This window comes from Poromitra crassiceps (genome assembly GCF_964638095.1).
Source record: "Poromitra crassiceps genome assembly, chromosome: 1".
Lineage (NCBI taxonomy): Eukaryota > Metazoa > Chordata > Actinopteri > Beryciformes > Melamphaidae > Poromitra > Poromitra crassiceps.
In genome coordinates, this window is record NC_139623.1 from 6,103,428 (window position 1) to 6,130,560 (window position 27,133).

The 27,133-nt window shown below is 42.2% G+C and overlaps 2 protein-coding genes across 3 annotated transcripts in view; both read right to left on the bottom strand.

Annotated features, from left to right (window-relative positions):
• Positions 1-5,652, bottom strand: part of snx12 (sorting nexin 12) — a 28,986-nt gene extending 23,334 nt beyond the window's left edge. For both annotated transcript variants that reach the window (XM_083633465.1, XM_083633464.1), the window contains exons 1-2: positions 5,293-5,652; positions 3,179-3,274 (exon numbers count right to left, since the gene is read on the bottom strand). In XM_083633465.1, the coding sequence (XP_083489591.1) occupies positions 3,179-3,274; positions 5,293-5,457 (261 nt within the window). In that variant the 5' untranslated portion in view covers positions 5,458-5,652. The remainder of the gene's footprint in view (positions 1-3,178; positions 3,275-5,292) is intronic.
• Positions 5,653-5,831: 179 nt separating this feature from the next.
• Positions 5,832-27,133, bottom strand: part of LOC310786683 (cytokine receptor common subunit gamma-like) — a gene marked incomplete at its 5' end in the record, with an annotated part of 28,044 nt that continues 6,742 nt past the window's right edge. The window contains 6 exons of the mRNA XM_083647947.1: positions 5,832-9,947; positions 10,510-10,585; positions 12,268-12,373; positions 17,143-17,341; positions 17,546-17,688; positions 23,120-23,298. Of these exons, the coding sequence (XP_083504073.1) occupies positions 9,645-9,947; positions 10,510-10,585; positions 12,268-12,373; positions 17,143-17,341; positions 17,546-17,688; positions 23,120-23,298 (1,006 nt within the window). The 3' untranslated portion in view covers positions 5,832-9,644. The remainder of the gene's footprint in view (positions 9,948-10,509; positions 10,586-12,267; positions 12,374-17,142; positions 17,342-17,545; positions 17,689-23,119; positions 23,299-27,133) is intronic.

Sequence of the window (27,133 nt, forward strand, 5' to 3'; positions counted from 1 at the left end):
CTGTCTTTCTATTATCACTCACATTACTGTCTTTCTATTATCACTTACATTACTGTCTTTCCATTATCACTCACATTACTGTCTTTCTATTATCACTCACATTACTGTCTTTACATTATCACTCACATTACTGTCTTTCTATTATCACTCACCTTACTGTCTTTCTATTATCACTCACATTACTGTCTTTCTATTATCACTCACATTACTGTCTTTCTATTATCACTCACATTACTGTCTTTCTATTATCACTCACATTACTGTCTTTCTATTATCACTCACATTACTGTCTTTCTATTATCACTCACATTACTGTCTTTCTATTATCACTCACATTACTGTCTCTTTCAAGATCATTCTTTAACATTATCACTCACCTTACTGTCTTTCCATTATCACTCACATTACTGTCTTTCCATTATCACTTACCTTACTGTCTCTTTCCAGCTCATTCTTTAACATTATCACTCACCTTACTGTCTTTCCATTATCACTTACATTACTGTCTTTCTATTATCACTCACATTACTGTCTTTCTATTATCACTCACATTACTGTCTTTCTATTATCACTCACATTACTGTCTTTCTATTATCACTTACATTACTGTCTTTCCATTATCACTCACATTACTGTCTTTCTATTATCACTTACATTACTGTCTTTCCATTATCACTCACATTACTGTCTTTCCATTATCACTTACATTACTGTCTTTCTATTATCACTCACATTACTGTCTTTCTATTATCACTCACATTACTGTCTTTCTATTATCACTCACATTACTGTCTTTCTATTATCACTTACATTACTGTCTCTTTCCAGCTCATTCTTTAACATTATCACTCACCTTACTGTCTCTTTCCATTATCACTTACCTTACCGTCTCTTTCCAGCTCATTCTTTAACATTATCACTCACCTTACTGTCTCTTTCCATTATCACTCACATGACTGTCTTTCTATTATCACTCACATTACTGTCTCTTTCCAGCTCATTCTTTAACATTGTCACTCACCTTACTGTCTTTAACATTATCACTCACCTTACTGTCTCTTTCCAGCCCATTCTTTAACATTATCACTCACCTTACTGTCTTTAACATTATCACTCACCTTACTGTCTCTTTCCAGCTCATTCTTTAACATTGTCACTCACCTTACTGTCTCTTTCCAGCCCATTCTTTAACATTATCACTCACCTTACTGTCTTTAACATTATCACTCACCTTACTGTCTCTTTCCAGCCCATTCTTTAACATTATCACTCACCTTACTGTCTTTAACATTGTCACTCACCTTACTGTCTCTTTCCAGCCCATTCTTTAACATTATCACTCACCTTACTGTCTCTTTCCAGCTCATTCTTTAACATTATCACTCACCTTACTGTCTCTTTCCATTATCACTCACATGACTGTCTTTCTATTATCACTTACATTACTGTCTCTTTCCAGCTCATTCTTTAACATTGTCACTCACCTTACTGTCTCTTTCCAGCCCATTCTTTAACATTATCACTCACCTTACTGTCTTTAACATTATCACTCACCTTACTGTCTCTTTCCAGCTCATTCTTTAACATTATCACTCACCTTACTGTCTTTAACATTATCACTCACCTTACTGTCTCTTTCCAGCTCATTCTTTAACATTATCACTCACGTTACTGTCTCTTTCCAGCTCATTCCTTAACATTATCACTCACCTTACTGTCTTTAACATTATCACTCACCTTACTGTCTCTTTCCAGCCCATTCTTTAACATTATCACTCACCTTACTGTCTTTAACATTATCACTCACCTTACTGTCTCTTTCCAGCTCACTCTTCAACATTATCACTCACCTTACTGTCTTTAACATTATCACTCACCTTACTGTCTCTTTCCAGCCCATTCGTTAACATTATCACTCACCTTACTGTCTCTTTCCATTATCACTCACATGACTGTCTCTTTCCAGCTCATTCTTTAACATTATCACTCACCTTACTGTCTTTAACATTATCACTCACCTTACTGTCTCTTTCCAGCTCATTCTTTAACATTATCACTCACCTTACTGTCTTTAACATTATCACTCACCTTACTGTCTCTTTCCAGCTCATTCTTTAACATTGTCACTCACCTTACTGTCTCTTTCCAGCTCATTCTTTAACATTGTCACTCACCTTACTGTCTCTTTCCAGCTCATTCTTTAACATTATCACTCACCTTACTGTCTTTAACATTATCACTCACCTTACTGTCTCTTTCCAGCCCATTCTTTAACATTATCACTCACCTTACTGTCTTTAACATTATCACTCACCTTACTGTCTCTTTCCAGCTCATTCTTTAACATTATCACTCACCTTACTGTCTCTTTCCATTATCACTTACATTACTGTCTCTTTCCAGCTCATTCTTTAACATTATCACTCACCTTACTGTCTTTAACATTATCACTCACCTTACTGTCTCTTTCCAGCTCATTCTTTAACATTATCACTCACCTTACTGTCTTTAACATTATCACTCACCTTACTGTCTCTTTCCAGCTCATTCTTTAACATTATCACTCACCTTACTGTCTCTTTCCATTATCACTCACCTTACTGTCTCTTTCCATTATCACTCACCTTACTGTCTCTTTCCATTATCACTCACCTTACTGTCTCTTTCCATTATCACTCACCTTACTCTCTTTCCAGCTCATTCTTTAACATTATCACTCGCCTTACTGTCTTTAACATTATCACTCACCTTACTGTCTTTAACAGTATCACTTACCTTACTGTCTCTTTCCAGCTCATTCTTTTAACATTATCACTCACCTTACTGTCTCTCTCCAGCTCATTCTTTAACATTATCACTCACCTTACTGTCACTTTCCAGCTCATTCTTTAACATTATCACTCGCCTTACTGTCTCTTTCCATTATCACTCACCTTACTGTCTCTTTCCAGCTCATTCTTTAACATTATCACTCGCCTTACTGTCTCTTTCCAGCTCATTCTTTAACATTATCACTCACCTTACTGTCACTTTCCAGCTCATTCTTTTAACATTATCACTCACCTTACTGTCTCTTTCCAGCTCATTCTTTTAACATTATCACTCACCTTACTGTCTCTTTCCAGCTCATTCTTTAACATTATCACTCGCCTTACTGTCTCTTTCCATTATCACTCACCTTACTGTCTCTTTCCAGCTCATTCTTTAACCACTCAAAGTCACTGTATCTTCTTCTCACACAGGAATCCTTCAACTTGAAAATAGGAAGGTTTGTCTACATGGAGAAGGCACAAAAACAAAACAGAAGTTCACTTACAAATAATACATTCATTCAATAGACCCTTTTCACAGGGGCCATTTTGTGTCAAAAAGGCAGGGTAAACACACGTGCAAGCAAAACCGTAATGAGGGTTTCCAACTTACAATCATGGAAGTTGGAACCCCTCATTAGTGTTTTGCTTGCACCTGTGTTTACCCTGCCTTTTCGACACAAAATGGCCCCCATGAAAAGGGTCCATTACACATGGCTTCTGTTAGAAATTGAAAACAATCGGGTTTACTGCCATTGGCCAACAGAAGGGTACTTAGGTCTCAGCCAATACATCGTCTAAGAAAGCGATCCAGAATCCAGATTTGATAGACTGCATACTGAGCTACTGATGGATCCAGTTTGAACAATAAAAACAGTAGGAATGAGAAATGTATCCCGACACCTAATCAAATAGGTAATGTATCACATTTAGGGTCATAGTGTTTGCTGGTTGTTTACCAGGCTGCAGCTGGCATGTCATACTGGTTGAGAAAACAGGCTTTAGAGGAGGTACTACTAATAAAGGTTAAACTGGTGGTTCGGCTGTGTTAACTCATCAGCCGAGGGACTCTGCACCTGCCCACTAATTTGGAGACAAAAAAGCTACTGTGAGCAGGCAAGATACTTGGAGCTGGGGATGCAGTTATTTCGCTCTGCAGCACACTACTTTTATTTGGCCAGAAATATGAGGGGTGATTTTTCCTCAAGTGTGTGAGGTCAAACAAGGGCCAGTTCAACTGCCTGTACCTGCATGTAAAAAGGCTTCCATGATGTGAAGTTCATTATTTTAGGCATTATATCCATAAATGTACACAACTGGTATTACATGCAAAATGGCTTTGTTTATTTACTTGTTCATTCATTTTTAACTGAAACGGAGTGAGAACTCCTTCCCCGTGACTCCCCCATGATTCGTTGTGGGTTGTGAGACAATGCATTCCAGTAGTAAAGCTGGTTGTTGGTTTCTCTTCTTTACTTTCCCTTGGTTTGGGTTGTATGTGTTGTTAAGACTTCTCTGGATTCAGCAGACCATAAGCATGTGTAAGTTACACAATCAGCTAAAGTTAGTTAGCTTTGATACTTATATACCAACAGCCATCATTGTAAAACACCTGAGTGCTACAACACAGGTTACCCTCACGCTATTCCTATGTTTGTCTCTTGACTTCACGGTAGTAAGAGCCCTTTTCCCCGCAACTAGGCTTCCGATAGAATTAGTTTGCCCCACCCAACCCTACCTGTGACTTCAAAGTGCAGAAATAAGGTGAGTTTAATGCCCAACACAGATTGTCTAATGAAAATCGCATGGTTCATGAGAGGGCTCTTACTACCGTGAAGTCCTGAGACGAACATAGAAAGAGCCTGAGGGTAACAAAACGGGCAGCATACCAAACACGAATACATACAAGTAATGCGTTACTGTGCCCACCCTGTGCAGACGCCACAAAATGCGGGTCCCTGTCATAACAAGTAGCCTAAACTCTAGTCGTTACATTTGCATAATGAAAGTGTTCACTGTTGACATTAACTTCCCGATAAGGCTGTCTTTAAAGTCTGTCACCAAGTTCATATCACTCACTTGTCCATTGTACCTTTATGGTAACTTTAGCCTTAACCAACGTTTCGGTGTAATTGCTCACATTGATAGTATTGCTTATTTTAACTAAAAGGGCACGGCTGAGACGATATGTGAAGGAAGGAAGCTAGGTGCCAGACTTGCTACCACCACCAAACGCTCATTGGCTAACGTTTTCGAGTTGACATTAGCTAGGCCGCGGAAAATCCCCGCCCTCGATTGTTTTTTATCGTCGCGCCATCTTGGTGTCCTCCGACCGGCTAACGTCAGCGTCACAGCCCCGTGCCTGTGACAACTTCAGCCAGCCTGCTAACCCAGCTAGCAAAACACTGACATCAACAGTTAGCTTAGCGAGAAGAGCTAACGTTGCTAATAAACTCTTGTGGCGAGCTGCATGGAAACCTACCCGCATGCGAACTTCATAAGTTGTGTAACGGGTTCGTCCTACTCCGACAGTTTGTGGATCATAAACGTCAATTTCCAGAAAATTGCTGGGGGGACCGTAAGCGTCCGTGAGGTCCTGCGGCTTGGAATTCAACCGGCGAGTGTCGGCCACCGTAGGGTCTGACATTTTGTCGTTTTTGGACGACCAACGGCGTAATAACGTCAAAACAACTAAATGCACCCCAAAATCTTAAATCTCATCTGAAGACATCAAATTGTTGTGATAGCTGATCGGCTCAGCTAGCTGAGTAGCGTTAGCTGACTTGTAGCTCCGACGACAGCTTTTCTTGCGGGGGCCAGCCACCCTGCGCCCTACCCTGCCTGTTCTGTCTGAAAAATCCGTCGACTCGTTCCGTTCCGTACTGTGTATGTGTGCGTGCGTGCGTGTGACACTTATGGACAACTATAGCCCAAAAACCTACCAAAAACCGGTTTAAATTAAAAGTCAATCTTTGTAGTTGCATTGCACACCAGGTAGTCTAAAAATAATGTTGACGCAAATAAGCAGTTTCTGTTTATTTCAAATGCAAATTGGCAGGTAATGGCAGGTAACACATAAGAATAAAAAAAATACAAATTGGAATTATAGCCTACAAAACATCCAACTAAATGAAATGTTCAACTCTAAAATAACAAAAACAATGGTTACTCTCAACCCTACTCTTAAAATTATTGCATGACAATAAACTTTACTCAAAGATTATTATGATAAAATAATTTAGGCCAGTGGGTCTCAAACGTGTTTGGCTTCAGTAGGCTACTAACGCTATCTACCCCCTTTCCCTGATTTCTGAATCAAAGTAGGCTACCCCCTTTACCCGACTATGACATTTGGCTTAGAGAACTGCAAGAGAAAATAGCATAATGACACACTGAATGAATGATGACCCACCTTTTGAAGAATATAAAATTACAAAATAAGTAGCCTAATGGAGTGAAAGAGTTGCAGTGCCTCCTGAGCAGATTTATCTTAATATTTCATTTATTTCCATTATTTTTTTTCTATTTCCCCCTTTCTCTCAAGTACCCCCTGTAGTAGCCTACCTCCACGTACGCCTAGGAGTATGGGTATCCCAGTTTGGGAACCACTGGCCTAGGCCTTTAGCTTAACAAGTACAGATCCTGTACAGGCCCATCATGGCGCATGTGTCGAATGCCACGAGCTGCAGCAGAAAACACAATTAGAGATGGATAGATTTCTGTCCACTCATTACATGGACGCAAGTCTGTTCCGACAGCAGTCGTACCACATCTAGTAGACACTGGGCTCCACTACAGCATTGCGTTGCATTGCCATCAGCACTGTGCCAATGTAACATTCTCCCTGCTCCACACAGAGGGAGAACGCGTTGAGAAAACAATCAAATCAACTATTCCGAATGCGTACATCAGCCAATCGAGGATGGCATTTCGGTGATTTTGTAGCTTGGACGCAGCCATCGGACTCAACACAAGCAGTGGAGCATCTTTCAGTGCTGGTAAAGGAACCATTCTTTTGATGGCTTAGGGCTGATCGCCGTAGTGGAGCAGGGCCGTGACTGACTGCATCGCCTGAATTTAGCTCATGATGCCCTCGGCTGTGCGGGGAAAAACAAAACATTATTGTGGCATGCAAATGGTAAATGGCCTGCATTTATATAGCGCTTTTATCCAAAGCGCTTTACAATCAGTAGATAGTCTACATTCACCCATTCATACACCGAGGGCAGCAGGCTGCCACGCAGGGTGCCTACACACCATCGGGAGCAAGGAGGGTTAAGTGTCTTGCCCAAGGACACAGCGACAGCAGCTGGGAGGGAGCGGGGATCGAACCGCCAACCCTTGCGTCATTGGCCGACCCACTCTACCTCCTGAGCTAAAGCCGCATGCAACCATCAGTAGGCTATTGCTGAAATACATTGCATACCTTTTCTACAAAATAGCCTATACATGTTGTAATGAACCTCCAAGCAACCTTTCAAATGCTGATCTATAGGCCTATATCTATATTATATTTCCTGAAATAGTGGAACAGAGCTGGAAGAATCGAGGTGAACTGGTCTAGCATTTTTTTAAAATATTTAACACTTTTGTCCGAACCTCAGAATTGCCACTGGCATTATATATGCCTGTAAGACTGAAACCCTATATTCCCATGGCCAGGACTGAGTTGATATTCTGTAAACTGGCCCATTTTGATAAACAATGTGACTGACTAGTTAGCTATCTCAGCCAAATGCCAAGAATAGATCATCTCTAAAATGTTAATGATCAAATTCGGCGTACCTGATCTTGGCCTGAGTATTATTAGTCAATATCTGAAGTTTGCTGCATGTGGATGTGGTCTCACATAATCACACAAGCTTACAAGAGGTTAAAAATAATGAGAAATACACATCAACATCATATCAACAAGCTCTATTTAGGGACAGCTGACTCCACTGGCTATAACTTCAGGTCTATTCAACAGTTCAAAAAACCTAATAGGCTACAAGTTGCAGAAAAAAAAGTTACTTGACTGAAGCAAGAATTAATCAAGTTACTTTAGTCAAGAGAAATACAATTTAACCAATCACACAATCATCTGAACAGTGAAGTTGTGCCTTATCATATCTTTCCTTTGAGGGTTAATCCCATCTCAGTTTTGCATCAAGAACTCTTCTGTTCTGTTACAATTCTTATTAGAAGATGGTGAAGCCAGACTCTGAATTGATAACAATTTTTAAGAGGCACTTGAAATGAATTCCTTATTTGACTTAAAAAAGTATTGTACATTATGCTTTGTGCTTTCTTCTTTCCACGTAGATGAATTCAACTCAGGCCTGATATTTACACAGTACCCCCCATCTGCTACTTGTAGTAGGAATACTCATTTATACAATTTGACTGTATTGTAAGACACTCTCAGTAAAGGGATGAAATGTGCTACACAAGATCAGCCAACTATCTCTGCTTTAATCTGTGGTGAGCCTGACTTGGGATGTTAGAGGAAACAGGATTGAGTCAGAATAGACATGTCATTTGAATGATCAGTTACAGGCCCACCCAATCCCATCCCAGATGTTTGATTGAATTACATATTATGCCATCAGGAAATTCAAAAGTAAATTGTGTCTTCCTGCAACAAGCCCCTAAGAATAATCAATTAATAGAACGATTGTGATTTTGGAAAAGTTGCAAAGAACAGAAAATCTTAAAATAATCAGAAAGCAGCCATGTCTGAGAGAAAGAGTATATTGTTGCTAATGCTAAATGGAGCGCCATGTTTAAATCCGTCAAAACATATTGTGGTAAAGGATTTGAGGAAAGGAGAGGATTTAACATGCACTTTCTAACAAATACATGACCGTATACGAGGGATCAACCGAGCAGCATTTTGGTAAACAAACCGCGTCACTGGGTGGCAACGGCAATGGAACCATGGGAAGCTCGAGTGTCTGACTCTAGCCGGCTGACGCTGTTTACATTTTAAAAATTGCAACAGTTCACACAACTTTAACACGACATTCATATATTATAGCCTACATCAAACTCTTGAGCTAGCCTACTTCTGCTCTCACTCAGAATGTCAGAATATAAGCGAGATATTAACGTTTGTTTGGCACAACTCATACTAATAACTGCCGCGGGGTTCCGCATTTCTGGGTGGCAACGCAAGTGACATCACGCTGATTCGTCCTATTTGAAGCCAACTTAATTTTTCCCAGTAGCTACAGTGAAATCAATAGGCCTGTCTCAAAATGCTCGACAACTTGTTCTAATGCTATACTTAAGCATTTTAAGGTTTGTTTTGGGTTCACTGCTTTTTCGCCATGTTATTGCCCCATCAGGTGCTTAACAGTCATATCTTATATTTGTAATTCCCTGGCCCTTTGTAAACAATTCTCTTGACTCTCTAAGAACTACAAAGTGTCTCAAATACAAATTTGGTTTCTTCTCATAAAGGCAACTGGCCATGAATCATGTTCACATTTTCTAATATTATACGTCAGTTATGCAAGACATGCGTCAAATAAGACACTCTGGATGGTAATGTTGTGGAGAACCCCACCCTTGACTGAGTTGCCTCCTAAACCAGTGGTCCTCAAAGTCGGGTCCGGGGACCCCCAGGGGTCCTTGTTGAGGGGGTTCCAGGGGGCCCCAGCAAAAAGAGGAATAATTTATTTGACAGAATGTATGACTATTTTGGTCATGTCATGCACTTTCTGTATAAAACATCTAAAATAAAATAAAAAATCAGATCATGGGGGACAAAATCTTATCAGATGGGGGTCCGTGGTCTAAATCGTGTCAGTTTAGGGGTCCTTGACATGAAAAAGTGTGAGAACATGAGTCCTAAACGGCATGCTGCCCCTTCTCAGACAAGACAGGTAAAATGGAGGTGGAGCAAGAGGAGGCGCAGGAAGTAGACAGGCCCTCTGATTGGTTAGCTGGCATGGTAGACAGGCCCTCTGATTGCTTAGCTGGCATAGAGATGGAGAAGTCAGTTTGGTCGGTGGTGGTGGTGGAGCAGCTGGAGCTGTCAGAGCTCTCACTATCAGATGGAGAAACCTGGCTGTCCTCGCGGACGGGGCAGGCACGCTCAGTGAAGTTAGCCTTTAAGCCCTCTTTCAGGGCTTGGTTGATGGGAAGCCACTTCTTTAAAAACAAAACAAAAGCATGTTACATGACTTGTCTTGCAGCCATACAATTATGGTTTGTTTGGCCCTTCATATCTTGCAGTAACTTCACAATACAGTACATTACTCACTCACTCTTCCATCAAATGGGAAGAGTATGAACATCAGATATGACTATATGGAAATGACTCCCGAGGTTCCAGGTTACAGATTCCAGATTACAAAAAGATTTGTATTTAATGCTAATGCTGGCATACAGGCACGCAATACAGACAGTAAACCTAGTTTGGCTAAAACTATTATACAACAATTTCATGTCTCAGAAATAGAAAGTACATCACTGGAGGCTTAAAACAGACCCTGCTAATATTACAATTAGCAGTGTATTGGCTGTAGGGATGTAACGATAACCGGTTTTAATGATAAACGTGGTAATATTCCTTACAATAACCGTACCGTTTCAAATGGTCATTATAACCGTGGTACCCGTGATTACAGTGCTTTGAAAAACATGGTAAAGCTGGTCCAACCCTGGTCGTTGAAAGTGATATTAGGCACAAGAAGGCTCTGCATCTACTAACCTCTACATTGTCATGGATCAGGATTTCATCCAGGATGCCTATTTTGGGAATGATGGGGATGAAGATGATTCTGATCCTGTGTGGGGAAATAGAGACACGTCTCACAGGTGACAGAGACAACAGCTGACATGACCTTGTTTCTCTGCAGTTCTTTAACACTGTACTGGGGTGGATGAAGCCTTAATCTCTCGAGACAGACTTTCGACTTGCATTGAAAAATCTGTCGGCAGGCTCCGTCAAAAGGGGTGTAACAGTGCTCGCACACATGCTGCGCTTCACCCAATCAAAAGGAAGTGAACGTAACCGGTGTGTAGTCAAAACTGACCATTTTCAGCGTATAGCAAGTTGCTACTTGCTACTAGCAACAAGCTAGAGTTGTTATTGTTGTTTAATAGCGACGGATGGATTTTAGAGCGACACGCAGGCAGTGGAAAATAAATCCATTAATGGACAGAGCCGGTCGGTTGGAGCCAATGGCAGAGCTCGCAGGGAGCGGAAAGGGATTTTCTTCCGCTGCCGACCGCGCCTCTTGACTTCCTGTTGCTCCACATGTAGTTCTCAACGTAAGTTCAAGCCAGGAAGACTATAATATCTTTTACACTTCCTTAATTCACTTTATATATCCACTCTTCAATCTACTCACAAGATCATAATAAGCTGTCAATTTCCGGGTTTCAATGAACAATCAGCTGGTTGCCGCCCAGTCTCTGTTAACCAATTGCATAGTGTCACATCACTGCTCTCATCACCTCTCACCCTACGCACCTCCAGTATAAGCCTATCACGTTGCTCCACAACCCAGTCGTAAGCCAATTGCTTGGAGGCGGGTTCCTTAAATATGCTTGTTTCTGTCTCATTCAGCCTCTCAATCATCGCTGCTGTCAGGATCGCACCCTCCTCCTCCCCTTCGCCTCCCGGTCATCGCAGACCTATCCCATTCTTCAGTCGGAAGAGTCATCAGTCTCAGAAGGAGATCACCAGCACCACCAGTATCTAGACACTGCAGGGGGATATATCTGGATGCTGATCTGGGCTGATGCAGCTCTCTCAAGATCTCCCTGCGGTGTCTAACCGCCAAAGACTAATAACAATACTTTATTCTCATCATTCTTCTGTAGTAAATTATTCACTTTATTGTAATAAATATCACTTTATTCATCCTTTGGTCTCTAGTCTCTCCTGATTGAAATTAAAACGGGGCTGCCCCCAGAGGTTAGAGGATTTTTTGTTTTGTTTTTTTGTTTAACCGATAGATTCCCAGATTGATGAAGCCTAGTCATCTACCTGGATCAATTGGCACATGGCATTAATATCAGGATGGAGTTATAGAAGTCATTCTGATTTCATTCAAAGTGTTATTGTCCATGCTCCTGTATGGCCTCTTTCTATACAGAACACATGATAGCATCTTCGCGCCAATATTTTTTTCTACCATAAGGACTATAATAGACAAAGTCTTTCATGAGTAGAAAACACTGTTCCACACATGTCATTTTTCTTGACAGTTGCTCAGTCAAATGATTGAAAGTGTACTATAAAGAGAAATGCACACGTAACAATGGAAATATCAAGCAGCTTTTGAGTTCTTGAGCAAATAAAGGGCTTTGCATGACTTAACAATGTTGTTGACAAAATGCTGAGCTAAGTATACTTCATTGATGCTGTGACCATCCATTCCACTATACAGTAACTATCACCAATCAATTCCCAGCCCCCAAAATAGAACCGTCAAGCATAACTAAATATGAGCCAACCCACCTTTCAGAGTGCACCAACATCATGACCAGAAGGATTAGGGTGCAGGCACCCAGCACACCCAGCACTGGAGTCCACACGGACACGGACGTGGACTTAGCATGATTGTCTGAGAGAGAGAGAGAGAGAGAGAGAGACAGAGAGAGAGAGAGAGATGTGGATTGACAGGTTAACGGCCCGCATGTTATCGGTGCACCTTCACAGTATTGTATACATGTCCAATGTCAGTAGAAAGTAATGAACGGGTGATATTAAGCCTTGATAGTCTGTAAAAAATATGGTGATATATCTGTATGTGTGTATATATATATATATATATACATATACAGTATATATATGTGTGTGTGTGTGTGTGTGTGTGTGTGTGTGTGTGTGTGTGTGTCGTCATCATCATCATCATCATAACTAAAAGGGAGCAAGTGGGCTCTGCGATTTTTGTCGTTGAAGTGATGTCGCTCAACTGGATGTGACGTCATCAGTGATGTCACAATGCGTCACTTGAGTAATTGTGCATTGTGACATCACTGATGATGATGTCATAGGAGCAATTGTGATGTCATCAGTGATGCAAAGTTGTGACATCATCAGTGATGTGATGAGCTGCAGGGCCAGCCTGGGCGGATGCAGGGCGGATGAGGCAACGCAGCAGGCGAGCCTAGGAATCGAGCGAGCGAGATGCCTAGTATATACAGTATATATACACATAAATGTATATATACACACACACTATATAAGTTACTGTAGGTCCATATATTTGGACATTGGACACAATCTTCATCATTTTGGCTCTGTACACCACAATGGACTTGTAATGGAACAATCAAGATGTGCTTTAACTGCAGACTTCCAGCTTTAATTTGAGGGTATTTACATCCAAATCAGGTGAACGGTGCAGGACTTACAACACATTTTATATGTGGCACCCCCCTTTTTAAGGGACCAAAAGTAATTGGATAAACTAACATAATCATAAATAAAATTGTCACTTTTAATTCTTGGTTGCAATTGAAAATCCTTTGCAGTATAATGACAGCCTGAAGACATCACCAGACGCTGGGTTTCGTCCCTGGTGATGCTCTGCCAGGCCTCCACTGCAACTGTCTTCAGCTCCAAGGCCTGCCTCCCCGCCCTCATCCCCCACCTCACCGCCATCTTCAATCAGTCACTATCACAAGGTCACGTTCCCTCTGTTTAAAAACTTGCCGCTGTCACCCATCCTTAAAAAGCCCACTCTCGACCCAGCCAACCTCTCCAACTACCGTCCCATCTCCAACTTACCTTTCCTTTCCAAAACCCTTGAACGCATCATCGCCACCCAACTTCACTCCCATCTTCAGTCCAACAACCCCTTTAGTCTTGCTTCCGCCCATCTCACAGCACCGAAACCGCCCTCGTAAAAGTCATCAACAATCTTCTCACCTCTGCAGACTCAGGTGGCCTCAACATCCTAATACTACTAGACCTCAGCGCAGCCTTTGATACAGTGAGCCATTCCATCCTCCTCCAAAGGCTGTGCCAACTGGATGTTGGGGGCACCGCACTGGACTGGCTCACCTCTTACCTCACCGACAGACAACAGTTCATCTTCCTCTCCGGTCACACCTCCACCCTCTCCTCTGTCACACAGGGGGCCCCCCATGGCTCAGTCCTTGGCCCCCTGCTCTTCATCTGCTACATACTCCCCCTTGGTCAGGGGTGCCCACACTTTTTCAGCTTGCGAGCTACTTTTAAAATGACCAAGTCAAAGTGAGCTACCAAGCATATTTATTTATATATATATACACTGAGTATACAGTGGAAAACAGTGGAACAGTGGAAAAACAGTGGAAACAGTGGAAAAACAGTGGAAAAACAGTGGAAACAGTGGAAAAACAGTGGAAAAACAGTGGAAACAGTGGAAAAACAGTAAAAAAAAAAAAAAAAAAAATTTTTTTTTTTTTTTTTTTTTTTTCTTCCTCAATGCCATGCGATCGACCACACTACCTTCGCGATCGACCGGTCGATCGCGATCGACGTATTGGGCACCCCTGCCCTTGGTCATTCACAAATTCAACCTGGATTTCCACTGCTACGCCGACGATACCCAGATCTACATCAGCACCAAATCCCTTCCCACCCCTCACCCACATCGAAACCTGCAATAAAAACCTGGCCGACCCAGCCTCAACAGTGACAAAACCAAACTTCTCATTGGCACCAAATCCACACTCAGCAAAACTGGACCCATCACTCTCACTATCGACGACTCAACCATCACCCCCTCCCCCCTGGCTTGCAACCTTGGTTTCATCCTGAACCTCACCCTCTCATTCAATCCCCATGTCAGCTCCATCATCAAGACCTCATACTTCCACCTCCGCAATATTGCTAAAATCAGACACTGCCTCTTCACCCCTGCTGCTGAATCCCTCATCCATGCCTTCATCTCCTCCCGCCTTGACTACTGCAACTCCCTCCTCACCGGCATCACCTCCCGCTCCCTCCATAGACTCCAGATGGTTCAGAACTCAGCCGCCCGCCTGCTCACCACCCATACCCGGTCCCGTGACCACATCACTCAAATGACTCCTCCTCACCTTTAAAGCCCTCCACAGCCTGGCCCCCCCTTGACTGACCTCCTCCTCCCCCATCGCCCCTCCCGAACCCTCCGATCCTCTTCCACTGCTACCCTCACCATCCCACCATCCAAACTCAAAAGCTTTGGTGACAGAGCATTCTCCAGAGCAGCACCCCGACTTTAGATCTCCCTCCCCCAGACTGTCAAGAGACTCACCCTCACCCTCCACTTTCAAATCCCCGACTAAAAACCTACCTGTTCTCCCAAGCTTACAACCTGCCCTACCCATAACCACCTCCTCCACCCTCGCCACCTTCATCTCTCCTTCCCTCTCTCCCCTGTCCCTACCTCACGCTCCCTCCCTCCCCTCTGTTTTCCATATATCCCTGACTAGACATCTTAATTGTTGTTTTGTATCTGTTGCCTGTTGCTTGTTTCTATTTTTCTTGTTTTCTGTCGACTCCTACTGTAAGCAGCTTTGGGTCATTGAAAAGCGCTATATAAAATAAATGAATTATTATTAGTGGCCGGGCCAGCGAAGCGGCAGGGCCACTTATTGCCTGTATTCTTCTTCTCCCGGGAAGTTCGACTTCCCATGCATGAAAACTAACCAAACTTTGCACAAAGGTCCAGTCCCATGCCAAACGTCTTTGACGCAAATTTGGGGCCAATAGTCCTAACGGTGGCACTACAGGGACTGTCTAAAGTTTAAAACTTTGAAAATTCATAAAAAATCAGGCATACGTGCTACGGCTTTGCAACTTTCACCGAAATGTCGGCCCAAATGAGGAGAAACTTTTGTAAAATGCAACCTATGGCCAATTATGAAGTCTAAAGACCGCAAAACTGCAAAAGCTGTAAAACTAATTAAACCCTACTCCTCCCACATTTTTTCTTCAAACGACACCAAACTTCAGCATCTGCATCGTTAGACTGTCCTACACAAAAGTATCAAACAGATTTTCAATTGGTCAAAAATTGAGCCCACAATGCATCAAAATGTTGATGCACTGCCTAAAGAGCATCTTAATTACCCTAATTACCTAGGGCAATTAGGTTGTATTTGTGATGTCATCAGTCACTCAAGCAATTGTGATGCCATCAATGATGTCACTCGAGCAATTGTGATGTCATAAATCCTTCCTGGCTCACCCCTATATAAGTGGAAGCAGTGTGTGTTTTTACACGCAAGCATCCAGTCCCATAAAACACCACCAGCAAGCATCCAGTCTGCAATGGGTCATGCCCGGCCACGACCCATTGCTGCGCAGCAGCTATAATTATTATTATTCAGTTCTTGCTTGTTCTTTGGGCATTTTCCTTCAGGTTTGTCTTCAGCAAGTGAAATGCATGCTCAATTGGACTCAGGTCATGGGGCACCCGAGCCCCAAGGTATATGTGGTTGTTGGCAGGCTCCATCCATCCCATTCCCCCTCCCCCTCCACTGGGGAAGTGTCCTCTATCTTCTTCTTAATTTTGGTGTTTTATGGCAGTTGGCATCCTTAAAGGTACATAAGTGTCCTCTATCATCTTCTTCTTGTTGGTGTTTTATGGCAGTTGGCATCCTTAAAGGTACATTCAGCAATGTTTTTGTGTTAAAATAAGTGTTACATGGCTCTATATATTCTGACAGCAATCACTGAAATAGAAAGTTTGGTCAGTGACTTGAAACCCCCAGCCCCCCCGCTGTCCTCATGCAACGTTTCTCTGATTGGATAGTTTGAGGTCGGCACCCATCTTTATCCAATCAGAGAAAAGTTGACGACATTTTCTGGGAAACAGAAGGTCAGATCGTGATGCCTATAAAGGACTACATGTATTTTTTCACCCCGAATCCTACATCACCATCCGTGAGTCTCTACGGGTTACGCTTGTGGACGATACGTCCATCCTGCATGCAGGACTACAGGAGAGAGAGGACAGCGGGGGGTTGAGGGTTTCAAGTCACTGACCAAACACTGTATTTCAGTGATTGCTGTCAGAATATAGAGCCATTTAACACTTATTTTAACACAAAAACATCGCTGAATGTACCTTTAATGTTGCATTATCGCCTTCTTCTGGATCCATCCATCTTCTTCTTTGGTGTTCTATACTCTTCCTCATGCCCTCTATCTCTGCCACCTGTCTCTATTTATAGCTGTCGAATCCTGGCATCTATGACATTACTGATGATGTAATCAGTGCGGAACTAATTCGAATATATTTTTGTAATTTAGCATAAATTGTCAAATAGGTGTATATAAAAAGTCATTTTAATTTCAGTGTGACTTTAATGTAAAAACAAAAGTTGTATTGTGGTCATTTCTTTCTCTTTTTACCCTTGCCGTTCTTCTGCCTCATGGAACCCCAGAAGGCAGGTTGACTCCAGTCACCCCATAATGGCCCATAATTTCCACCTCTGGTAGACCAACCACCACAGTCATCCACGATACTGCTCCTCACCTGCAGCTCATACAGGGAGCTGCTGGAGGGCAAATTGATGCAGTAGTCCTGCTTGCCACTACCGAGTTGAGAGCTCTGTGGAAAATATATCAGAAGATGGAGTAGAGAGAGGAGAGGGGAGTGAAACGGGAAGCCCAAAGAAGAAGAAAACAAATGATGAGCAAAGAAGAGAAAGAGGAAGAATGAGAGGAGAGGTGGAGCTAGATTATGTCAAATAAATCTCAGTATTATTATTATGTATTTAATTCCAGCATAGGCTTTCCATGACTATTTACCCACCTCCCACTTGTTGTTGTTGGTTCTGTAGCGAACCTCACTGGCCACACAGGCAGGTTTTATAGGAGCGGTGTAGTTCCAGTAGTACCACAGGTTATAGTCAGTTCCATTTTTGACAGTCAGGTTGGTTGGTGGATTTAGCTTGACTGGAGAGAATGCAGAGCAGAACATTAGACATTTAATACAATGTGACGACATAGTGGGGAAGAATTACTGGGATAATACCAACTCACTCACAACTAACACGCCCTTGAAGGAAGGTGATGATAAAGCCTTACGAGCCCCAGGGAAAATTACAAGTATTCAAATTGTGATCGTCATTGTCCCATTCACATGCTGTCAGATATATTGGAAAAACAAATCTTATTGAAAATCTTCTGTCTTAGTCAACTTAGAACGATGATCTTAAAGCCTGAGTCTATGTTTTGATTTCTAGAAATTAATCTCTTGCCATAACTAAATCATGCAACTGTAACGGCGTTGTGTAGGTGGTACTTGCAGCAACCCATGTTAAGGGCTTGTCCAGGGGTGGATTCGAACTGCCGACCCTCGGCTTGGGAGTCCAACATGTTAACCGCAACACCAAGAGAGCTAGCTCCCTTGGCGGAGCACCCCCTTAAACTCACTCCACACCCACTGGACATCCGGGTCACGGCACCAATGTAAGTAAGGGCGTTGTGTAGGTGGTACTTGCAGCAACCCATGTTAAGGGCTTGTCCAGGAGTGGATTCGAACTGCCGACCCTCGACTTGGGAGTCCAACATGTTAACCGCAACACCAAGAGAGCTAGCTCCCTTGGCAGAGCTGGTTAACATGCCTTTATACCTGGGGAGTGAGTTTAACCAATCCACTCGCTACCACTCGGGACTCACGAGGAATCCGCGCTGATTCAACTCGGTTACACAACCTTTGTTCATTAGCATCATTTGCATAAATTATATAATTAGGCTGAAACCAGGACATCTATATTTTGCTTTAGTCAATTCCATTTTGGATTTTAAAAACAACAAATGTTCAAAACATTTTTAAGGAAAACGGAAAGGAAAATCAATTGGATATAATATAAAGTAAAGATATTTAATATACATAACATAATTTCAACATAAGAATCCAAGCATCCATAACAAATGGATTGTAACAAATACAACAAAAATCTCTATATGTCAAGTCATATTGAAATTCAGCAATTGCATTTATAATTTGTTAGTTTTTTTCCATTCTCACATTGTGTACTGCAAAGGCAAAGGTCAGTGTTTCTTCCTTTCTTCCTACAGGAACATCTTTGTGTTGAACAATCTCATTTGCAGCGGCATCTCACCATTTCAATGGTGGATTCAGGAGCTGGTAGTACATCAGTGCAGTGGGTCTCAACTGGCCTTTATCATCCTTGAAGTAGCCATTTTTGAGAGGATCTAAAGGTACTTGCTGCTCAACGCTTGCCTGTCCCCAACAACATGCCCAACTGTACCCTAACAATGTGCTTTTTCAAGGCACCCTCTGTAGGTGGTAGCTTTTCACTCTCCACAGCCACAGCGTCGCTTCACTCTGATACATAGGCATAGAACAAGTCTGTGTTCCAAGATGTGGGGGTACAACAACCTCTTATTAAAGAGAGAACTGTGGTGGATCCACTTCCTGAACACTATGGCACCCATTGGACTCAATGAGGAGTTTCGATATCAGATCTGACTTGTGAGGGGCCTCTGTGCTGCATATTTCTTTATTCCTTATCCCCTATTTCTTTGCTGTTTTTATGGAGGAAGAATTGGACTCAAATATATATTCTTAAAAAATATTCTTATGTACCTGTATACAATGTGGTTGAGTGCTTTGAAACTGTTTTTTGCACATATGATATGGAGAACAAGAAAAGAATACTGAATATACCTGATGTGTCTTTCCTTAGTATACTAAAAAGTATTGATTAACTGAATCACCTTTGAAATTTTAACTCAAGCCTGTGTCTTCTGATATATATACATTTTTGATATATGTACACCTTTTCGTTATACTTACAATTTTTGTTCTTAGATAGCACTTCCTCTTTAAAGTGAGCCTGGGGCTATACCTCCAAGCCAGTAGGCGGATGTATGCACCTATATGTACCGGTACCTATATAAACACTTCCTGAAATGTATGTGCTTCACATGACACTGACGAAGATCCGTATCGGATCGAAACTGTTTGTCTCTGTCTATTAGATGTTGTCCATGGGAGCAAAAATCAACTTTGTGTCGTGAGCCCTTTTTCTATTTTGATTTAGCTTTTCACTCTCTGCCATATACTTGCAGAACATGTGTCACCGCAGCTCTGGAATGTTTCTCATGTGATGTTTATCCCTTTTGGGCAGTAGGCAGCACACACAAACCTAGCCAAGCATTTCTGTTGTTCCTCAATTACTCTCGAGTCATCTGAAAGCATCCCCAGAGCTGCAACGATGTCATCTTCTTCGAGGAAAATCTTGAACCAAGAGCCCAAAAGGAATAAACATGAGCAGCAAGTACCTTTGGATCCTCTCCAAAATGGCTACTTCAAGGATGATAAAGGCCAGTTGAGACCCACTACCACTGATGTACTACCAGCTCCTGAGTCCACCATTGAAATGGTGAGATGCCGCTGCAAAGGAGATTGTTCAACACAAAGATGTTCCTGTAGGAAGAGAAACTTACAATGCACTGACCTTTGCCTTTGCAGTACACAATGTGAGAACGATGAGAACTCAAGATCTGAAAACTGGGATTCAGATGGCAGTGATGCTGAAGATGATGAGTTTCTAACTAAGTTAGTTATAAATGCAATTGCTGAATTTCAATATGCCTTGACATATAGAGATTTTTGTTGTATTTGTTAAGTAGGCGGTGCTGTAAGGAATGGAATCTCGATGCTGCCCTTGTGGGCAGCGTCAAAGAAAATTTGACATTTTTTGGACTTTCATCCACATTTACAAGAATATTTAATTTTAAATTAACATTAGGATTATACTGTGATGTCATTATTCAGTATCTTATTTTCTCACTCACTTTCATGTAAGCACCTGCTCTCCCTTTAGTCGTTTTACACTACAACAGACAGCAACACAGGCATAAACACTGAACTTATTATTATTATTATGGAAAACCAGATTATGATGAAAATCAAACACTTTTGAAGAGAGAGCGTATGAAATAAGATTAGAGCTGGGAAGCACAAACTGTTTTTTAATGCATCTTGTTGGTAGTATAAACACAAGACAGCCAAATCCAACAATTTTGATAATCCCATCTCTTGCCACCAGGGGGTGCTGCAGCACCCTCAGCACCCACCTTCCCGCTCCCTTGAATCCATTTGTTATAGATGTTTGAATTCTTATGTTCAAATTATGTTATATTAAATATCTTTACTTTATATTATATCCAATTGATTTTCCTTTCCTTTTTCTTTAAAAAGTGTTTTGAACATTTGGGGCCTCATCTTCTGACAGGCGCTATCCCCTATTAGCACTTGCGCACCTGTTTGCGCGTGCCTTAAGGCAGGGAAGATAGCAGTCCGCCTTGTGCCAGTGTCCAGGTGTTATGGCGAGTTTTGCACCCCAGCGCCGGCAGCATCCCCACCTCACGGGAGCATATTGTAATGATTTATACAGAAATTTTACTGTTTAAAAGTGATATAATTGTCTGGTAGACGTGACCTCCCTGATTTCTAAGTTAAAACAGCCCCGGAATATGTTGGGGATGCAATTCTCGGCAGGCATGCTGAAAGGTTCACGGCACGTGTCGCAGACGCAAATTAGAGCCGTGCCAAAATCATCTGCGCACCCAAATGCCTGCGCAAACAAGATTTGGGCGGTCTTAACTACCAGAATTATTCACGGGTGTGGCCAGGCAATCCTGGGCATTACGTCAATCAAAACCAATCAGATTCTCGTCTCGCAATGGCTGTTTGCGCGAGGCATGCAATATGCTGTAATTCTCTCCATGCGTAATAGAGTGTACTCACTCGTGCGAGGACAGAGAGAGCTTATTGACAGATTGTCTGTGGACCTCCGGGTTATGAAGGTAAATAGCCAATGTCCATTGTCCAACAAGTTTTCTCAATTCATTTTCCTCTTTGCGATGTGATAAAAGTTTCTCAGTGAGTTATAGTTGATTGCCTCACTGAATTCTGCTAATACCCAATTTTAGCAGCCTAATTTGATGTATTGACATGGCAAGGCTGTGCGTAATGACATATCCAAAAGGAATTATTTTTAACACTGCGCTGCGCTGCACGGAGATTACGGTGCGCTCCCAGCGCAGCGAGGTATTTGCGCGTAAAAGGTCCTCTTCAAAGCTCTTAGCACAAAGTAATTGCGCGCTACTGACGATAGGATAATGAAAAAGAGAAAAGCCAGCACTGCCCAGGTATATGAGGAAATAAACCAACAAAAAAGACATTTGGAGTGCTGGCTTTTCTCTTGTTCATATCTCGTGCTTGCCCTGCACCCAGTGAGTTTTTAAATATTTTCGAGTGTGCTTGCAACCTGACTTTCGACGATAGGATAATGCCATCCATTCCCACATTTTAGCACTGAAACGCCTGCTTTGGCAAGTGGCAGCCTATGCCCAGTACAATTATCACAGGCATGCGCTTGTGTCCGCCCCCAATTTGCATTGCCCACGGCGTTAAACGAGCGCAAATGCTAAATTAGCGCTTTTGGGGAGATAGGGCCCTTGTTGTTTTTAAAATCCAAAATGGAATTGACTAAAGCAAAAATATAGAAGTCCTGGTTTCAGCCTAATTATATAATTAATGCAAATTATGCTAATGAACAAAGGTTGCATGATTTAGTTATGGCAAGAGATTAATTTCTAGAAATCAAAACATAGACAGGCTCTAAGATCATCATTCTAAGTTGACTAAGACAGAAGATTTCCTGATTGTGACCTTTTTTAAACAAAATGTATACTAATTATGCTAATTATGAAAGGTTGCATGACTGCACTGTGGTAATAGATGAATTCCTGCACATAACAAACATGGAGTTGGACTCTTAGATCATCTTTCTAAGTTAACTGGAAGCAGAATTATAGCCATTTTCCAGTTTTGGGAGGCCTGTGCGCTGCACGTCATTCGCCTGCGGCGAGCAGCTCGCTCTAGCCTGAAGGACCCCAGGCCGCGCCGATCTTTGCACAGATTCTCTAAGCTTTCCAAAAATGTATAGTTTACAAACTCTCCAAAAATGTTGAATGAAAATACATAAGGAACTGGAAGAAGATTATCCTGCTGGACACAGGTTCGCGTTTGAATAAGCTAGCGTTAACCACAGACCTTATTATAAGCATTGCGCAAAAAAAACATTCAAAAAACCCATAGGCAGAAACAGTGAAGAACCCGGAAGTGTTAGCATCCATGTTTTCCGGACTCATTCCTGCGGTACTCTATTGTCCCGTGGTCCACCACAGTGGACATTAAAAAGTCTAAATGGTAAGATGTATTTTTAAATGGCCATAAATAGGTAGGAAATCACATAAAAATAATTTGGAAGGCACTTTCCCCCCCTCGGTTCCCAGGAGTTTAAGACACTCATGAACGTATACGGTAGTAAACAAATAAGCATACCTTTCGATTTGAGATCCTTATGCTCATGCTGAAAACTGTCGTTGCCGTGCTGCAGCGTTGTGTTAAAGGTCTCAAATCTGGATAGATTCAAATTCTTATAGGGCTGGTTACATCCAGTGACAGTGCTGTTTTCTGAGATGTAGGTGTTGCAATCACTCCACGCTGCACTCTTATTAAACCTGAATAGAAAATACATCACAGATCAGTCATTCAAACACAAAACAGTAAGATACCCAGTTTCAACAGCACCCAACAATAAGACACTTACTTTCAACAGCACCCAACTATAAGATACCCACTTTCAACAGCACCCAACAATAAGATACCCACTTTCAACAGCACCAAACAATAAGATACCCACTTTCAACAACACCCAACAGTACGCACTTTCAACAGCACCCAAAGACACCCACTTTTCGACAGCACCCAACAATAAGACACTCACTTTCAACAGCACCCAACAATAAGATACCCACTTTTCAACAGCACCCAACAATAAGATACCCACTTTCAACACTACCCAACAGTAAGATACCCACTTTCAACAGCACCCAACAATAAGACACCCACTTTCAACAGCACCCAACAATAAGATACCCACTTTCAACACTACCCAACAGTAAGATACCCACTTTCAACAGCACCCAACAGTAAGATACCCACTTTCAACAGCACCCAACATTAAGATACCCACTTTCAACAGCACCCAACAGTAAGATACCCACTTTCAACAGCACCCAACAATAAGACACCCACTTTCAACAGCACCCAACAGTAAGATACCCACTTTCAACAGCACCCAACAGTAAGACACCCACTTTCAACAGCACCCAACAATAAGATACCCACTTTCAACAGCACCCAACAGTAAGACACCCACTTTCAACAGCACCCAACAATAAGATACCCACTTTCAACAGCACCCAACAATAAGACACCCACTTTCAACAGCACCCAACAATAAGATACCCACTTTCAACAGCACCCAACAGTAAGATACCCACTTTCAACAGCACCCAACAATAAGACACCCACTTTCAACAGCACCCAACAGTAAGATACCCACTTTCAACAGCACCCAACAATAAGACACCCACTTTCAACAGCACCCAACAATAAGATACCCACTTTCAACAGCACCCAACAATAAGATACCCACTTTCAACCGCACCCAACAATAATATACCCACTTTCAACAGTACCCAACAATAAGATACCCACTTTCAACAGCACCCAACAATAAGATACCCACTTTCAACAGCACCCAACAATAAGATACCCACTTTCAACCGCACCCAACAATAATATACCCACTTTCAACAGTACCCAACAATAAGATACCCACTTTCAACCGCACCCAACAATAATATACCCACTTTCAACAGCACCCAACAATAAGATACCCACTTTCAACAGCACCCAACAATAATATACCCACTTTCAACACTACCCAACAATAAGATACCCACTTTCAACAGCACCCAACAATAATATACCCACTTTCAACACTACCCAACAATAAGATACCCACTTTCAACCGCACCCAACAATAATATACCCACTTTCAACAGTACCCAACAATAAGATACCCACTTTCAACCGCACCCAACAATAATATACCCACTTTCAACACTACCCAACAATAAGATACCCACTTTCAACACTACCCAACAATAAGATACCCACTTTCAACAGCACCCAACAATAAGACACCCACTTTCAACAGCACCCAACAAGACACCCACTTTCAACAGCACCCAACAATAAGATAGCCACTTTCAACAGCACCCAACAATAAGATACCCACTTTCAACAGCACCCAACAGTAAGATACCCACTTTCAACAGCACCCAACAATAAGATACCCACTTTCAACAGCACCCAACAATAAGACACCCACTTTCAACAGCACCCAACAGTAAGATACCCACTTTCAAGAGCACCCAACAATAAGACACCCACTTTCAACAGCACCCAACAGTAAGATACCCACTTTCAACAGCACCCAACAATAAGATACCCACTTTCAACAGCACCCAACAGTAAGATACCCACTTTCAACAGCACCCAACAATAAGACACCCACTTTCAACAGCACCCAACAGTAAGATACCCACTTTCAACAGCACCCAACAATAAGACACCCACTTTCAACAGCACCCAACAGTAAGATACCCACTTTCAACAGCACCCAACAGTAAGATACCCACTTTCAACAGCACCCAACAATAAGACACCCACTTTCAACAGCACCCAACAATAAGATACCCACTTTCAACAGCACCCAACAGTAAGATACCCACTTTCAACAGCACCCAACAATAAGACACCCACTTTCAACAGCACCCAACAATAAGATACCCACTTTCAACAGCACCCAACAATAAGATACCCACTTTCAACAGCACCCAACAATAAGATACCCACTTTCAACACTACCCAACAATAAGATACCCATTTTCAACACTACCCAACAATAAGATACCCACTTTCAACAGCACCCAACAATAAGACACCCACTTTCAACAGCACCCAACAAGACACCCACTTTCAACAGCACCCAACAATAAGATACCCACTTTCAACAGCACCCAACAGTAAGATACCCACTTTCAACAGCACCCAACAATAAGACACCCACTTTCAACAGCACCCAACAGTAAGATACCCACTTTCAACAGCACCCAACAATAAGACACCCACTTTCAACAGCACCCAACAATAAGATACCCACTTTCAACAGCACCCAACAGTAAGATACCCACTTTCAACAGCACCCAACAATAAGACACTCACTTTCAACAGCACCCAACAATAAGATACCCACTTTCAACAGCACCCAACAATAAGATACCCACTTTCAACACTACCCAACAATAAGATACCCACTTTCAACACTACCCAACAATAAGATACCCACTTTCAACAGCACCCAACAATAAGACACCCACTTTCAACAGCACCCAACAAGACACCCACTTTCAACAGCACCCAACAATAAGATACCCACTTTCAACAGCACCCAACAGTAAGATACCCACTTTCAACAGCACCCAACAATAAGACACCCACTTTCAACAGCACCCAACAATAAGATACCCACTTTCAACAGCACCCAACAGTAAGATACCCACTTTCAACAGCACCCAACAATAAGACACCCACTTTCAACAGCACCCAACAGTAAGATACCCACTTTCAACAGCACCCAACAATAAGACACCCACTTTCAACAGCACCCAACAATAAGATACCCACTTTCAACAGCACCCAACAGTAAGATACCCACTTTCAACAGCACCCAACAATAAGACACCCACTTTCAACAGCACCCAACAATAAGATACCCACTTTCAACAGCACCCAACAATAAGATACCCACTTTCAACACTACCCAACAATAAGATACCCACTTTCAACACTACCCAACAATAAGATACCCACTTTCAACAGCACCCAACAATAAGACACCCACTTTCAACAGCACCCAACAAGACACCCACTTTCAACAGCACCCAACAATAAGATAGCCACTTTCAACAGCACCCAACAATAAGATACCCACTTTCAACACTACCCAACAATAAGATACCCACTTTCAACAGCACCCAACAATAAGACACCCACTTTCAACAGCACCCAACAAGACACCCACTTTCAACAGCACCCAACAATAAGATAGCCACTTTCAACAGCACCCAACAATAAGACACCCACTTTCAACAGCACCCAACAGTAAGATACCCACTTTCAACAGCACCCAACAATAAGACACCCACTTTCAACAGCACCCAACAATAAGATACCCACTTTCAACAGCACCCAACAGTAAGATACCCACTTTCAACAGCACCCAACAATAAGACACCCACTTTCAACAGCACCCAACAATAAGATACCCACTTTCAACAGCACCCAACAATAAGATACCCACTTTCAACAGCACCCAACAATAAGATACCCACTTTCAACACTACCCAACAATAAGATACCCACTTTCAACACTACCCAACA